The sequence below is a fragment of the Macrosteles quadrilineatus genome, unplaced genomic scaffold (genome assembly GCF_028750875.1).
Source record: "Macrosteles quadrilineatus isolate MER2022 unplaced genomic scaffold, UCM_ALF_1.0 Scaffold_9__3_contigs__length_116548681, whole genome shotgun sequence".
Classification (NCBI taxonomy): domain Eukaryota; kingdom Metazoa; phylum Arthropoda; class Insecta; order Hemiptera; family Cicadellidae; genus Macrosteles; species Macrosteles quadrilineatus.
Genome location: NW_026542602.1, coordinates 78,478,011 through 78,493,885, shown reverse-complemented (window position 1 = coordinate 78,493,885; position 15,875 = coordinate 78,478,011). Strand labels below are relative to the sequence as shown.

Here is a 15,875-nt window from a genome sequence, read left to right as displayed (position 1 = left end):
CTTATTTAACTTAGACACGAAAGAACTAAGTTTAGGCCAACCTGAATTATAGGCCTACGTAACTTACCAAAGTCGTTATAGATCATCCGCCAATGATAGGCCTATTTACCAGGCATTTGAAACTGTTCAACAAGTACAAACTAAGTTAAATTAAGTATTCTAGCCCAAATGTAACAGCACTGAACGGGACCAGTCCTATTTTAAAACGGATGTAAGATAAGTAGGTCTATTGATTTGTACAAAAATTCTGTACCTTAGGCCTAGGTAAGTAATTGAAGTTACTTAGCCTATTTACCTATGACCAAAGAGCGGTGAGTACTGTACCTACCTGATACTGTAACTGGGGTAAATCTTTCACTGTCACCACGCTAGTTAGATAAAAAAAGCATAACTTCGTATGAATCACCGTTGTTCTTTCTTACATGTTTAGCCTAGGCCTAGCTCAACATTCTACAACTTATGCCTGGCCCATAGCGATTATTTTACTCAATGAAGCTCAGTAATTTGATTTGAAAACCTATGAATGGTCTTTAAACGAATGTTTTATAGTGGCACAACCAAAGTAAAGTGTTAAAAAACGTTTCGCACCCTAAGCTTTTATAAGTAAGCAACGTCATCTGAAGTTGTGTCATTCTCTCCAAGGGCCTAAGTTAAGTCGAGATGGATGCCCGGTAACTCACTCCGAAGTCTGGGAGTATTTAGATTCAAATTACTGAATTTAGTGTATATTGTAGCGCGATGCGTAAGGTAAAATGTTAAGAGAGTAAACATGAATAATTATTTAAAGAAAAATTACCTCTCTTCGTTTCCTTCCTTTACGTTTTTCAGCCATGATGACAATCACTACTTTGATGTCAAAACCAGCACTAACTACCGTTATGTGGTACCGTTATAATAATAAAGTTTAACAAAACCTTTCCTCTTGTTTTGGTTTTAAAAACTTAAAAACCTTTTTATTAAGTTTCAAACGACATAACACTGTCTCAAACTAACTTTTTACAATAAATTTAGTTTTTTCGAAGTTTAGCTCTTTACATGACTTTTCATTTGACAGCAGAATAATCAGCTGATTGTACATGATATAAACAAAAAACAAAATCAAAATAATAAACATACAAATAATACGTAAGTTGGTCTGTGCTCTTGGCTCTTCTTGAACTTGAGTTTTTAAACGAGTACGAGATAGGTCACAAAACATAACCTCATTAAGTCACCGTCAGATTACTTTCGGTAAGAAATACTTTAAAAAATAACTTATAACTTATTGCTATTTCGCTGGAAAACACCCAAACGAAATAATATGCTTCTGGTTTACTAATTTAGAACACAACTTGATTTAAGTTAGGTGTAGTTTCAATCTCTTAAAACTTAGACCTAGCCTATTGTGTTTACACTGTCATGACAGAAATGTAAACAGGGTTTTAAAACTATAAAATACTAAATCAGCTTTACCTTAATAATTTATAGGTTGTTGTTTATTACCTAACTTAACATCTCCTGTCATCGGTCTAAACTTTAAGACTGAAATTTTTAGGCCAGAAGTTGCTTGATTTTCATCTAGGCCTAGGCCTCTTGTTGGTAATTTTCATTTGCCTACACCAATACGGTGTAGCCTAATTTATTGTCAAGGTCAAGAAAGGCTGCACTTACGTCCTACACTCATTCAAATGAAAAATATTGATACCTATATCGATTATTTCATTCGGTTAACCCTTAGAGTGCCAGGCAAGAAATAAAAGTAACGCTCAAAAAATGCCGATGATTTTTCCCGAAGGTCGCGCTAAAAATGCCGAGCGCGATCTGGCGATTTTTAGGTTAAAATTTTGTAAAAATCGAATTTTCAATATTTTGACCAACAAAAATCGATGTATCGCATCTAGTAACTTTCGACTCAATGTTAATATATGGGTTAAAAGAATCCGAGTATCCATTCGGTTGTTATGACAACTGTTCGATCATTACGAAACGTCCGGTCAGCCGTTCTAAAAACGTCCGGTCGGCCGGACGTCGGCACTTTTGGCTCGTTTTAAAAACGTCCGGTTCCCCGGACGTTGGCACTCAAAGGGTTAATTTAGTTCAGTTAGGTTTCAACCTAATTAACCAAACTTGATATAGAATGAAATAAGCAATATATCAATCGATGTAAGTTATTAATTTGAATGAGTGTAGGACGTAAAGTAAAGTGCAGCCTCAAGAAATAGTAAGCCTTAAGTTACTGTAAGGATTAGACTCACATGTTACAACAGGTAACTTACGTAGGTAAGTTAATCGATAAGTTAACTCAGCTTTTGAGACTTGAAGAGTGATACAATGGTTGCATTGATTAATTTTACCAGCGCTGTATGGCAAATCAGTGATTTGGTGATTTCCTGACTGTGAGCTGCGACTTGTCAACTTAATTTTTGTGACTTAGGGCCGAGTAATTTAGGCCTTTGAATGCTGTTACTAGCAACTAAAACAAATAGAATTTAAAAAGTCACTGAAATGATATTTATTCATCTATAGACATTATATAAATGCATGAGACACCGTCAAATTATATAAATACATAGGTACTGGTAGAAGTACAAGTCAAGTTCAGTCAACCAAAAGTAAACAATTGCTGTACAAGATCTTGGAACACCTAAACTTACACATCATGCAAATAAATAATGGTACAAAAGCATATAAACAGGCTGAAAAAGATATTTTTTTATTTTATTTATTTATTTATTAGGCTACATACACGGCAAACGCCATTTTACAAGAGAGTTGAGTTGAGATTATGCAAATGAATTGTGACTTAAAGTGAAATAGGTAAGTGCGATCAATAATTAAATATTATAACAAGTATGAAATACTAATAAATAATATGAAATACGATAACAACACAGTTTTGATGAATAAATATACATGATATACAGGAGGTGACAGCTATACAGGCATGTTCATGAAAAACAATATAAATAGACAATTTAACAACAAAAACAATCATAAATAGACTATAAACAACGAAAACTACATTCAAGGCTGGAATTAGATAATCATTGTTTATACTGTTTCAATCACATCTTACAACATGGCATCAAACGACTCAAGAAAGCAAATAAACAATCTCTTGCAATTCCTGTTTACCACATCGATATTATATTGAAGTCAACCTTATGCAAATTCAAATTTTTTACAGTTTTTATTACATAAGGCCTATATCAACGCTCTTCTTTGTGCAGGTTTTATGGAGCTTGTAGTTCGTCGGTTTCCTCTGTTGAAAAATGGAAAACTCCTTCGTTGCTGCTATTGTTTTATTGAAGACAGATCAGCAATACGCTTCTATGCAACTCAACTCCGCTCTGCAGAATACACGGTAAAATTTAAAAAATTTAAGGTTAATTTTTATTTGACTCTTTTAATTCAAACTCTGACCAATAACTTATTGTAGGTAACTTAGGTACGTAGTGTCAGTAGCATTTTCTGTTAATTGATCTATGTTAAATGATCTATAGATCTTTTTAGCGAGTAAGGTAGTTAGTATCAATCTGTGAATGTTATGTCTACCAACTCTAAAAATAGCATGAGAAATCAAGAAATTTAGATTTTAACATTTCAGGAAGCTTGTTTTTTTTCTGATAAAATCAGTTAAGTGTCCAAATAAGACACGCACCAAATACGTAATTTTTTTAACCCTTTGCGGTCGAATGGCAAGTAGGCTATAGGTCGCCGCCCACCATTTTCCCAACTGCTCAAAAATGACAACCTAACTTATACTAAAAGAAAAATTAAAAACTTTCTCTTTGCAGTTGAATGGCGAGTATAGGTCGCCGGGCGCCATTTTCCTGACTGCTCGAATGGCAACCTATACAGTCGCAGAAAAATTAAAAAAGAATTTCGACCTCAAATGGTTAATATACACTTTATGTGTCTGCTAATCCATCTGTATAAAATAGTAGATCAATTCATATTAGGCCTAACTGTAGTTGGAAGATTGCAAATTTACAGATCAAGAGTTGAAGCAGTTAAATATGATTAACTTAACAAACCATGCAGGTATTATTTGTATGACGTAATTTTGTTTTTGCGTGGTCCATTAAAAGTATCAGTACTATATAAATAGAACTGAAATCAATGTCAAAATAATGCTGGCTAGGGGTTAACTGTATCAATGTGCTAAAACGGGCATTGTGAAAACTTCAGAGTGTTAAAAGTTACTCAAAGCGATCATGATGTTGATAGTGAGATAATTATATTTTTATTAATTATGTTTTAGAGATGACGAGAGCTCGCCCCGTTGTCAAAAACTTGACCAAAAGTATGTATTTTGCAAACTTCTCTATTTTAACCCCACGCTGTAAATAAAACATGCGATTAGAATTTCTTCCATAACCTTCTTTTGGTACAACGTGTGTGTAAATCGTCCCATTAATAAGGTCAGGCTAATTGTCATAAGTTTTCCAAATGTTTTTTAATATATAAGATTCGCTAAAGGAATAGTTAACTTTTCAGGCACATGGGAAACATTTCATTTAACACAACCTGCATGTAAATCTGTCCAATAGATCTCCAGATCACGCTCCTATTAGACTTAAAATTTTACCCCATGTTAAATTATCAATAGATTTTTTAATTTCTTTTTTTAAAACACTTAGTCAAGTAATATCTGAAATCGAAGCAAAATAGACAAATATAGAGACAATTACATTTGGTACCAACCGCGTGTAATTCGGTCCAGTAGTATGATCAATGATCAGGCTAGCTGTCGTAAGCTTTAAAATGTTGTCCCATGTTAAATCTCCATAAGAAAAGTTTCTATAAGTTTTTTTATATAATATGTTCCTAGAGGTCGCCCTGTATAATTTTGTACAAGCAGCCCGAAAAAGTGTTTCTAAGTAGCTCACTATCAACACCAACAACATTTTGCCGTTCGTAATTAAGATTGCTTCTAAGAATGGTAAAGCACCTTGTCAGACAATCGATGCCAGTGTCGAATTTTACTTGCTACATATGTTTTTGGTTCTTTAACTCCACCATCGTCAGGATTTACAAAAGATCCCCTTCTGGAGGTGTCGTCAGAATACGTTACAAACATTTAACACAAAACACCTAACGATTACAGATAGGCCTATCAATTCAAGCGTGTACATTGCCGTCGGCAGGACTGGAAGTAAACTGAATCAGGTTAAGGTTATGACGGACCGACACGTCCTCTGGATTGTCGTCTGCGTTTTCAACAGCTGATATTGGACTATTGTAGTGACTGAGAAGAGTGTTGAAAATATATTGGGATTCATAATTAATTGAGTGTTTTCACTCAAAAATTTTGTGCTGTCCCCAGTTTTATGTATTTATATATTTCAAACTCCTCAAAGTATTGAATAAATTTCCTTTCGTGCAGTACTGTAGAATTTCGAGACCATAATTTATATCCAGCATATAAATTGGTTATTATTGTCAATAATTTTGAATGGAAAACTCAATTATGAATCCCATTATATTTTCAACACTCTCCTCCGTCACTACAATTAGTCCAATATCAGCTTTTGATAACACAGACGACAATCCAGTGACCACATCTTTCTGTCATAACCAGATTCAGTTTACTTCAGTCCTGCCCGCGGCAATATACACGTGTGAATTGATAGGCTTATCTGTTATCGTTTCGTGTTTAGTGTACAAACGGATTGTCTGACAAGATGCGTTCCTACCATTTTAGTCATAAAAGGCAATCCTGGAGCTATAAAAATGAATTATAAGATTACTTTGTCACAAAAACCTTTTGTTCTGGTGGCATGGTATTTTGCCCGGCGATTTTTGTAGAAGGCAGCCTGGAAGTGGCGAGCATGTCTTATTTTGTGACTCTGCCTATAATTTTGAAACAAAGTATTATTAATACACTTTAAAGCTGTTTGAATTCTTAAGCCCTGTAAAAATTAACGCCACCTAATATATTGTACAGTTACAGTACTGTGTTGGAGTAGAGTAATTCACCGAGTATATTGTTGAACGTTTTGTAGACGTTGTCTATAGCAATACTGTGCACATGTTGGCTGACAATACAAATTCGGAATTGTAAATCGAAAAACTTCTAATTCAACCATTAGTTAGATATGTATTGTTAAATGACGTTTCCTATTAAACATTTAATTTTGATTCTCAATCAGCAAGTTTGTTTTTTGTACCTCAAGTTTACTAAATACTTTAAATACTCGTTTTATGAGGTAAAGGGAAAATTGTCAGATAAATTGGTGGGGGGAGGGTAGGTTTAAATCATTTAAATCATCGATCTCTAATAATAGAGATCGATGGTTTAAATAGACGACAACATAAATTGAGGGGACTACTCCTTTGGCTTGGGGGGGCGGGGGGGGGGATTGCGCAGGGGTTCGGGGGGGATGGGCACCTCAATATCTTCCATTTGTTTTGATTTTCTGTTAATATTTTGTTGTTATTTCGTCATCACCAATTCAACCCATCAGACCCATGTTATTTTTTTTTTTAATCGGACTGTTCTTGGTAGGCCTACCATACAAACCACAGCTAGGCTACCATTGATTTTTGAAAGTTCTACTGACCTACTATAGAATGGCAGCATGTTTGAATTTCAGCCGTCAACTACAGTATTACTGTACAAACCTAAGAAAAAGAAAATGTTCTTCTGCCCTCTACCATGCATGAAACAGATGCTATACATCCTACCACTGACGATGCTGCCAAGCCTGAGATTTCAACATTTTACAATCTAGTAAAGAGTGGGGTCGACGTTGTTGACAGGATGAAAAATGTATATTCTGTATCAAGCATCAGTCATCGGTCGATGGCCTTTTACCATATTCTTTTTTTGCTAAATATTGGTGGGTACTTTGGTATTGTACGGAGGCCAACCTTATACAGCATGCTGCGGCGGTTATGTTAGGTTGGTTTATCATAAATAGAAAGTATGACTCATCTGCTATTGTTCAATTCATAGCGAAACGGGAAAATTCCTATAAATATATTTATGATAACCTAACCTAACATAACCGCCGCAGGGCGCTGTAAAATGTCTGGCCTCCGTGTAATACCAAAATACCACTACCTGTTTGTGCAATAAATAGAGGATATTATCTTGGAGAACAGATTGAGGGTGATCAAGTGTAAGCTTTGTAACTTGTAAAGACGTATTTTCTATTTCCATAATGTAAAATGATGCTGTTTTTCTTAGAATAACAATTTAGATATCATAATGTAGGCTACTTATTTTCCTTATTTTACTTGGTTTTCATCAATTATCCTTTTTTCTTAAAATAATTTTAATTTGGTCAAATAGATCGATGTACCCTAGTGTTATTTTGGGCGATGCGCCCCCTCTAGGGTTGAAGTATAGCTATGCGATCGTAGGTGTGACCTTTAAACCCTTCTTATCAAAACTTAACTAGTTAAGATGTTTGATTTTGTAACTTTAACTAGGCTTGATCCCTTGATGTTAGTTTGAACTGTCCAATTTCCACTGTAGTTTCCACTGTCCTGAACCATAGGAGAAACAGTTTTTAGTTTTTAAGTCTTGGTTTACTGTTAATGATTTGCCTGGTTCCAGAGATGCTACAATGTCTTGGGGGTGAAGGAAGATAGTGATCAGGAGACTGTGAGGCAAGCGTTTCTGAAACTTGTCAAGAGATACCATCCTGACAGCGGATCTACGGATGCTGACCCTCAGCGTTTTCAGGAGGTAGAGTGACAATTAGTTCCAGTCTTTCATAGCCTACCTTTACAAAGAATATTTGTCAACCCGATTAGTTTAGAATATCTTGATCAGATTCTATCCAACTGATTGATTGGAGCTATCGTACTAAAAACTTTGTTGAGGTTACTTCTTTTGTCTATTCCATCCATCCATTTATTTTTGCAATTGACAAGTTTGGTTTAGTTGGTCTTTCACAAAGCTGTTTTTTTCACAGATTGAGAAGGCTTATCGGAAACTCCAGCAGAAGTTTCACGCAGAACGGTGGTCGGACAGATGGAGCGAGAGCGCAGGAGAGTATGGGTTGTATTACAAGGAGAAAAAAGGAAAAGATAACGTTCCTGTTGTAGAGCACGATATTAAGGTGGGTAAATTGATCTAGATTATAAAGAAATTTAACAATTATTATTGACTAGCTGTTGTACCCAAGCTTTGCAATGGGAAGAGGACACAAAATAGAAAATTTTTGTCTTTACATTTGTTGTATAAAATAGTTAGGCTACACCCTGTTGGTAAACCTTATAACTTGTTAATGCTATTTAATACCATAGAACCAACTTGTGTATTTGAAACAGCTGACGAAAATATTTTATTCCTTTTAAATATGATTACTCATAAGGTTAACATGGGAAACTCCAGAGCCATTGGGGCGGAGCCCGAAATGACTTTTGCGATAAGAGTGCGTCCATATGTTAATTGGGAATGTGAGCTATCATCACACCAAATTTCAGCCCAATCCGACCAGTATTTTTTTGTGTTTACTTGTCACAAACATACATACATCCATACATCCAAACTTTCTCATTTATAATATTAGTAGGATTAATTCACTTTTGTTAAAATTCTTGAAAATACTGTTGTAGTTTTAGGCCTGGTAACTGGTTCGCTGCGCCCCATTGCAGGCGTAGCCCAGGTGCAGCGCAGCTTCGAACAAACCCGATTACCAGGCGATTGGCTTTCAAATTTCGGTCTGAAGAATAGCAAATAACGTGCGGTGATGTTCTGCGTTACGACGAGACTTTACGTAGTTCGCTAAAACACCCACAGATAGCAGCACTGCTTGAAACTTAGCCGGTCCCATTGTATTGCCAATTGGAGGGAGAAAGACAGGACAACAAGTTGATTTCTAAGCTTGCCAGATATTACGGGGAAATTTATTACCAACCTACACCGCAACAAAATGCAAGTCACACTTCCCGTTAACTTGGTATAGGTCCGCTTTCGACCGATGCCAGGCTGGCACTGAGCAACAGAATATCAGATTGATGCACTGCAGTTTGGGTCAGTACTGATTCAGCCACGTGAGGGCTGCGATCACCGTGGGTCAGTACTTACCCACCCGCAGCGTACATGTTAAACATGTCTTATATGATTGAACGTAGATTTTTCTCTCAGTTTCTTTTTTTTTTTTCAGCGACAAATATATTAAACTATATTGTAATGGCAAAAATATTGTGTAGAGTAATCAAACTCTATATTTTTAAGGTATAATTTCAAGTTTAAAAAAACACCATTTTAAAACAAATACTTGTTTACAGTGAACTTAGACTGTGCCAAAAAATGACAAACAAGAACTAAACCAGAACACTATTCAAACTTATCTCTCATGGTATAACTCAAACTGAAAACATGGCCATTCCACCTGCCCCTTAGTTAAATGTATCACTCACATCTTGTATGAGCAAATCTGTAAACCTTGTAGCCTACTAATATCTTGTATAATAATAACAATACCCCAATGTAGACAAACTGTATATTACTTAAGAAAGAAGAACTAGTTAAAATACACCTTTATCTTTACAATAAATTAAATTCTCAGGTTTAACTAATTGTACAATTATTGCAGCACACAGCACCACAACATCGACAGTATCTGAGCTATGACGGGGTGGGAGTTGGCACTCCTACACAAAGACACAAGCAGTACCAGAAGCAGAGGGCGGCTACGGCAGTAGAGAATGTATACAGCCACCGTGTGACCAAACTACAACAAGACACTCTGAGTGAGGAACAAGCACTAGTGGTGAAGGATAAGCAGCGAGCTCGCAACATCAAAACCAGGTAGGCACTCGTACACAGAGGCACAAGCAGTACCAGAAGCAGAGGGCGGCCACGGCAGTAGAGAATGTATACAGCCACCGTGTGACCAAACTACAACAAGACACTCTCAGTGAGGAACAAGCACTGGTGGTGAAGGATAAGCAGCGAGCTCGCAACATCAAGACCAGGTAGGCACTCGTACACAGAGGCACAAGCAGTACCAGAAGCAGAGGGCGGCTACGGCAGTAGAGAATGTATACAGCCACCGTGTGACCAAACTACAACAAGACACTCTCAGTGAGGAACAAGCACTAGTGGTGAAGGACAAGCAGCGAGCTCGCAACATCAAGACCAGGTAGGCACTCCAACACAGAGGCACAAGCAGTACCAGAAGTATAGGGCGGCCAGGACAGTAGAGAATGTATACAGCCACCGTGTGACCAAACTACAACAAGACAGTCATTGAGGACAAGCACTGGTGGTGAAGAACAAGCAGCGAGCTCGCAACATCAAGACCAGGTAGGCACTCCAACACAGAGGCACAAGTAGTACCAGATGCAGAGGGCGGCTACGGCAGTAGAGAATGTATACAGCCACCGTGTGACCAAACTACAACAAGACAGTCATTGAGGACAAGCACTGGTGGTGAAGAACAAGCAGCGAGCTCGCAACATCAAGACCAGGTAGGCACTCCAACACAGAGGCACAAGTAGTACCAGATGCAGAGGGCGGCCACGGCAGTAGAGAATGTATACAGCCACCGTGTGACCAAACTACAACAAGACAGTCATTGAGGACAAGCACTGGTGGTGAAGAACAAGCAGCGAGCTTGCAACATCAAGACCAGGTAGGCACTCCAACACAGAGGCACAAGCAGTACCAGAAGTATAGGGCGGCCAGGACAGTAGAGAATGTATACAGCCACCGTGTGACCAAACTACAACAAGACAGTCATTGAGGACAAGCACTGGTGGTGAAGAACAAGCAGCGAGCTTGCAACATCAAGACCAGGTAGGCACTCCAACACAGAGGCACAAGCAGTACCAGAAGTATAGGGCGGCCAGGACAGTAGAGAATGTATACAGCCACCGTGTGACCAAACTACAACAAGACAGTCATTGAGGACAAGCACTGGTGGTGAAGAACAAGCAGCGAGCTTGCAACATTAAAACTTGGTATGCATCTGAAGATTTATCATCAGTGGTTTGTTTGTTTACATTTCCATATACTAACTTGGAGATGACAACAAATAAGTTGTTAGGAATGTTTTAGGGGATATCTTAACTAGCTGGAAACTGATTTCCTGTAATTAAACAGTTTTTGGTGTGTGCCTGAAACGTATCCTGCAAAGCAATTGGTGAGCCAGCAAAGTACAAGAGTGATCTCATCCGCACTAAAAGATATTAATAGTGATGCCAGGAGGCAAAACACAATTAATACTGATGCATTGACGCCAAGGATTCTTAGTCTGTTAAGCTACTGACTGAGGAACCCAGACATATGGCTTTAGGTGTTTTGCTCCCAATAGTTTTTGAGCTGGTTTATGCTTGATTGATCACTAAATTGTTTGCCTGCAGGTATGGCATGGACAGGCTGGTAGAGGACCTGATACAAGAGTCAATGGCCAAGGGGGAGTTTGACAATCTGTCAGGCAAAGGCAAGCCACTGACCACCAAGCAGGACCATCACAATCCATATGTTGACCTGGTCACTCACAAGTTGAACCAGGTGAGCGTGGTCAATTTATAACTGACTATTTAGTGGTAAGTAAAAAGACACTGTTGAACCATCTAAGCAACCCAGTGGTTATAATGTTTGCCTTCAAATCTGAAGGTAGCTATTTTCATTTTATTTTGATCCCTTGTGGGCTCGATTCTGGGCCCAGAAGACATTTTTAATTTGGCCATCAATTAATTATACGTTCTATTGGTAGGTAGATACAAATATAAAGGCATCATGTATTGTGACAGTCACTCGACCAATGTACAGGTGATGATAGACAACGGGTTCATGCCGGAGTGGATCATGCTACAGAAGGAGATACGGGAGGACATCGAGAGGTTGAGAGAGAGACTGCGGAGAGTGAGAGACCAACTCCCCCCTCCCCCACTCTCTGAAGAGCAGGAGGAGAGATGGAGCAACAATGTCAAGAACTACAGAGAGGATGTGCAGACAATCAACGGTAAAATAGGTGAGGAAATTGCTACACTGTAGGTATAAATAGCTACTAATGATAGTAAAAACCAGAAATATTGTATCTCGAAACCAAAACCTAAAACTTAACCCATTGGCGCTGACTTACGAGCGTTACTCTTACGGCCGCTGCAGGCCCGGCGGCCGACTTACGAGTGCCGATCATGTCACCGCTAGGCAGCGCCATTAGTTATTTAGTTATTATTATTTTTCGCCCTTTTTGTTTCTTCCTACTATTATAATGTTTATAAATATCTTGCTTCTTGATTTGCGTATTTACTCATTTATTTTAGCGAATAACAAACAATTTTGTGTTGCCATGGAAACCACATATCACCAAAAATCAGCTGCGGTAAGGTAAACAAACAATTAAAAAAAAAAATGTTATTACTTATAAAAGCACACAACTTTTGATTTTTCTACGTAGGGAATCGATTGAACTTTATAATAGTAGTGTTATTTGGTGTCTGGATTAATCTTGGAATTTGTATATCAAGTTTACTTTCAAAATATTGTTTTTAAAATTTTATTTTTATAATCTTTATATATATATATTTGTTTAGAACTTTGACTATCCAATTGCCACTTTTCTGTAGACAATTTTACTGTGAACAAAATGGTGAAAGAATTATTAATTTATTACCTAAGGTTTTCTTTCTATAGCAGTTAAGTTAGAGTAAAAGTCTACAAATTCGGTAAAATTAATTGCCGCCAGTAGGTGCTGCAGGTAGCGCATTAATTCCTTCCCCAATGGGTTAATACCTGAACAAAAAATTTGTTTACTTGCCTAGTCAAGGTTATCAAAAAAAAGGTAATAAAAAATGTTTATTCAGGGTGGCTAGTGACCTGGAAAACCTGGAAATGTCAGGGAATATTAAATATCTGAAAAAGTCAGGGAAAATTGTAAAAGGTTTAAAATAATTATAATAATAAAATTGTTAGGAAAGGTCGATCTAGTGAGAGTACGTGTGCCGTGTGGGTGAAAACTAAGAAATATGTCTATACAAATAAATTTTGTGTTTTTGTACAAATTAAATTTTTTTATAAACTTCGTATCATCTTATCAAAATCAGTTTAGTTTTACTAAGGTACCTTGCAAAGTTTGAATATAAGCTAGCCTGTATCTATAGATCTTATGAATGTTTTTCATATAAACAAACATAAGATATTCTTCAGAAAAAGATTAGTCCTTTTGAAGAATTAGTTAGTATTAGAATTGTAATTTTGAATTTGTCAATCAGGGAAAATTTAAAAAAAATCATGGAATTGTCAGGGAAAAGTCAGGGAATTTTTCAATGTGATTTCACTAGCCACCCTGTTATTGTGTAATCAAAACTGAAATAATTGAACTCCTAACCATGAATAAAAATGTGACTAATCTACATTAAAAACATTTTTTTTTTAAACAAACTCGTTGGGAAATGTGAAGAAACATTTCATATTATGGCTTTTTAGAACATGTTGTAGGCATTTGTACTTGTTTATTGTAATTTTTTAAAACATTAATCTCTTCCAAAATAATGATATGCGTGTATTTCTGGTTATTTATTGGATGCGATACTCCCTGGTGTGGATTAACGTCCGCACGAGTGAGTACTACGACTATCCGCAGTACTATCCTGATAATTAGACCAATTCGTATTTACCAAGGAAAAATGTGGTTCGGATTCCACTATAAACTGTAAACTGGTCCCTTAGTTGCCATTAGCTGTATGGGCTATTAATTAACAGCTAAGGAATGTCGGCCTTAGTTACTAACAAGACTACAAGATCGCACCACTCATCCTACACTCATCTCCATTCATACTTGGCTTAAAATACCTACTATGTATGGTCGCCATTTCATTGAACAGTTAAAAAAGTCCATAAAAATACTAAATCCGTCTAAAAAAGTTTGATAATCTGAAATAGGGATTCTATAGACACCAACTAAAATTACATTTTAGAAAACTATAAGCAGAGAGCTCAAAGTTTTTGTTCTATAAATCTACTTGACAAAAATTAGATTATAATACGTCTACATAGCCTACATTGAGGGGCTTAATGTTTTCTCAGTAGTGCCGGTCTCCCGTGTGCTCAACCTCCATCAGACTACCGGTTGAAAAACTCCCTTGTCTTCTAAGGAACTAGTCTGGAACTGTATTATTTAGCACATAACTTTAGATATGCCACTAGGGCTTCCATTCTGCGGAGCTTTCAATGGAAGTGTTTCTAAACTTATGCATATTTCAGAAAAATTCAACCTGGTAGTGCCCCTACTTTACAACCAGATGCTGCTCTTTGACCTGGACAAAGAAGCGACCAAAATTGCAAAGGAAATGCCTACATTACCGCAAAAAAAGGAAAAATTACAAGGTAAGCAAAGTGAAGAACATCGTAGCGGAGATTTTCTCAATAAAATCATGTCCATATTCAGTGGCTAGTAGCTTTGACTATTGATACAGCTAGACATTCCATCCCAATTTTAAATTTGTCGCCTCATTTTAAACCAAAATCTTTGTATTTTATGTGAGCCACCAACAGATTGTGCTGATCTAAAAATAACGTAGAAACTAGAATTTTATACACTAGCGCAACCTGCGACTGGCTCACACAACTATGTTATTTTCTAATAAAAAGTGGGCGACAGCTGGTCCATTAAGATGGGATGTCTACTACAGTATCCAATGGTCAATGCTAGTAATCTTCTTGTGACATAGCTTTAAGATTTTCTGTGATAAAGTAATACTTTTATCAACTGAAGTTCAAGTGTATTATGTTTGCATATTTAATAGTCTAGAGTTTGTGTTTATTTATCACTAACCTTATTTATAACAAGATTTGGCTACAATGGCCTGATTGAAGAACATTGGTTAGTATCAAAACATGTGACAATCAAAACAAAATAATGTACCTAATTCATATCACCCTTAGACCATGGACTTCACAATTAATGTTTTTAATATGTTGTTGTAAACTCTGGGATAAACCACGGCCACCTTTAACTCCATGCAGCGGCCTTCGAAGTGGCAACATCGCCAGTAGGGTAGTAACAGCTGTTTTGTTTTGGATGCAGCTAATGGTATTTGTGTATTTTTTAAGAATATGGAAGCTTGGTTACTGGGCGATGAAAATATTGACTCCACTTTAAATGTACAAAAATAGATTTTACTTCAATTCTATATGTTTTATTTTCAATCTTTCAATACATTTATGTTCATAACTTTAAAATTAAATGAATAATACGCGAATTAATGAGCTGGTGTCACCTGTCTGCCATGTTATCTTATGGGACGTCTGGCGCTAGACAAAACTACTTGCAACATTGCCAATTCTACCAGGTTGCAGCCTGGAGTTAAAGGTGGCCGTGGGTAAACAGGGTTCAAGTAAACTTTCAAATAAATCATTTCCGAAGATGATTTTAATCATTATTATACATTCTAAAAAAATGTATTTTCATAATCACATTTTGTACACAAATTGATGTATTACTAAGGATATTGTTTTGATTATTAATTTATTTTCTATTCTTCTGTTCATTATATTTGTAATTTTATACTATATTGTGATAATTTTATAGTTATATCAAAGATGTATTTATATTAGTTTCCTTCTTACTAATTAAAAACCTGTATCTAACACTTTAAAAGTTTAAGGGGTGACCCTACAAACATTGGTCAGAAAACTTGTAAATATTTCTATAGTTTTAATACGTTTGTGAAATATTATATGCTGTTTTTACTGTATTACTCGTAGATACATAAGATATTATTTTGACAAACTTTAAATAGGTGGTTGTTATCATTTTATTGTTATTGTACTGTTTTAATAAAATGCAAATCTTATTTTGTCTTTTATTACTTATTGCCATAATATTACGTTTTTCATTGTTTTGTCTAAATACTTATTCCTTTTTTAAATACTAGAATTCTAGGAAATCAAGAATACGGTCCATTCAAATAACAGGCACAAT

At 36.3% G+C, this 15,875-nt stretch overlaps 2 protein-coding genes across 3 annotated transcripts in view; one reads left to right on the top strand and one right to left on the bottom strand.

The window, feature by feature from the left end:
* LOC129004499 (translocation protein SEC62) overlaps positions 1 to 951 on the bottom strand; it is an 18,551-nt gene extending 17,600 nt beyond the window's left edge. The window contains exon 1 of the mRNA XM_054433106.1: positions 797 to 951. Coding sequence (XP_054289081.1) covers positions 797 to 832 — 36 coding nt within the window. The 5' untranslated portion in view covers positions 833 to 951. The remainder of the gene's footprint in view (positions 1 to 796) is intronic.
* Positions 1 to 15,721, top strand: part of LOC129004498 (dnaJ homolog subfamily C member 28) — a 20,205-nt gene extending 4,484 nt beyond the window's left edge. Inside the window, exons 1-8 of one of the 2 annotated variants that reach the window (XM_054433104.1) lie at positions 1,121 to 1,230; positions 3,210 to 3,343; positions 7,547 to 7,678; positions 7,908 to 8,054; positions 9,537 to 9,751; positions 11,308 to 11,458; positions 11,720 to 11,921; positions 14,156 to 15,721. In XM_054433104.1, the coding sequence (XP_054289079.1) occupies positions 3,215 to 3,343; positions 7,547 to 7,678; positions 7,908 to 8,054; positions 9,537 to 9,751; positions 11,308 to 11,458; positions 11,720 to 11,921; positions 14,156 to 14,346 (1,167 nt within the window). In that variant the 5' untranslated portion in view covers positions 1,121 to 1,230; positions 3,210 to 3,214 and the 3' untranslated portion in view covers positions 14,347 to 15,721. Of the gene's footprint in view, positions 1 to 1,120; positions 1,231 to 3,209; positions 3,344 to 7,546; positions 7,679 to 7,907; positions 8,055 to 9,536; positions 9,752 to 11,307; positions 11,459 to 11,719; positions 11,922 to 14,155 lie in introns of those variants that run through there. The other variant, XM_054433105.1, reaches the window with a different exon arrangement.
* The last annotated feature ends 154 nt before the right edge of the window (positions 15,722 to 15,875 follow it).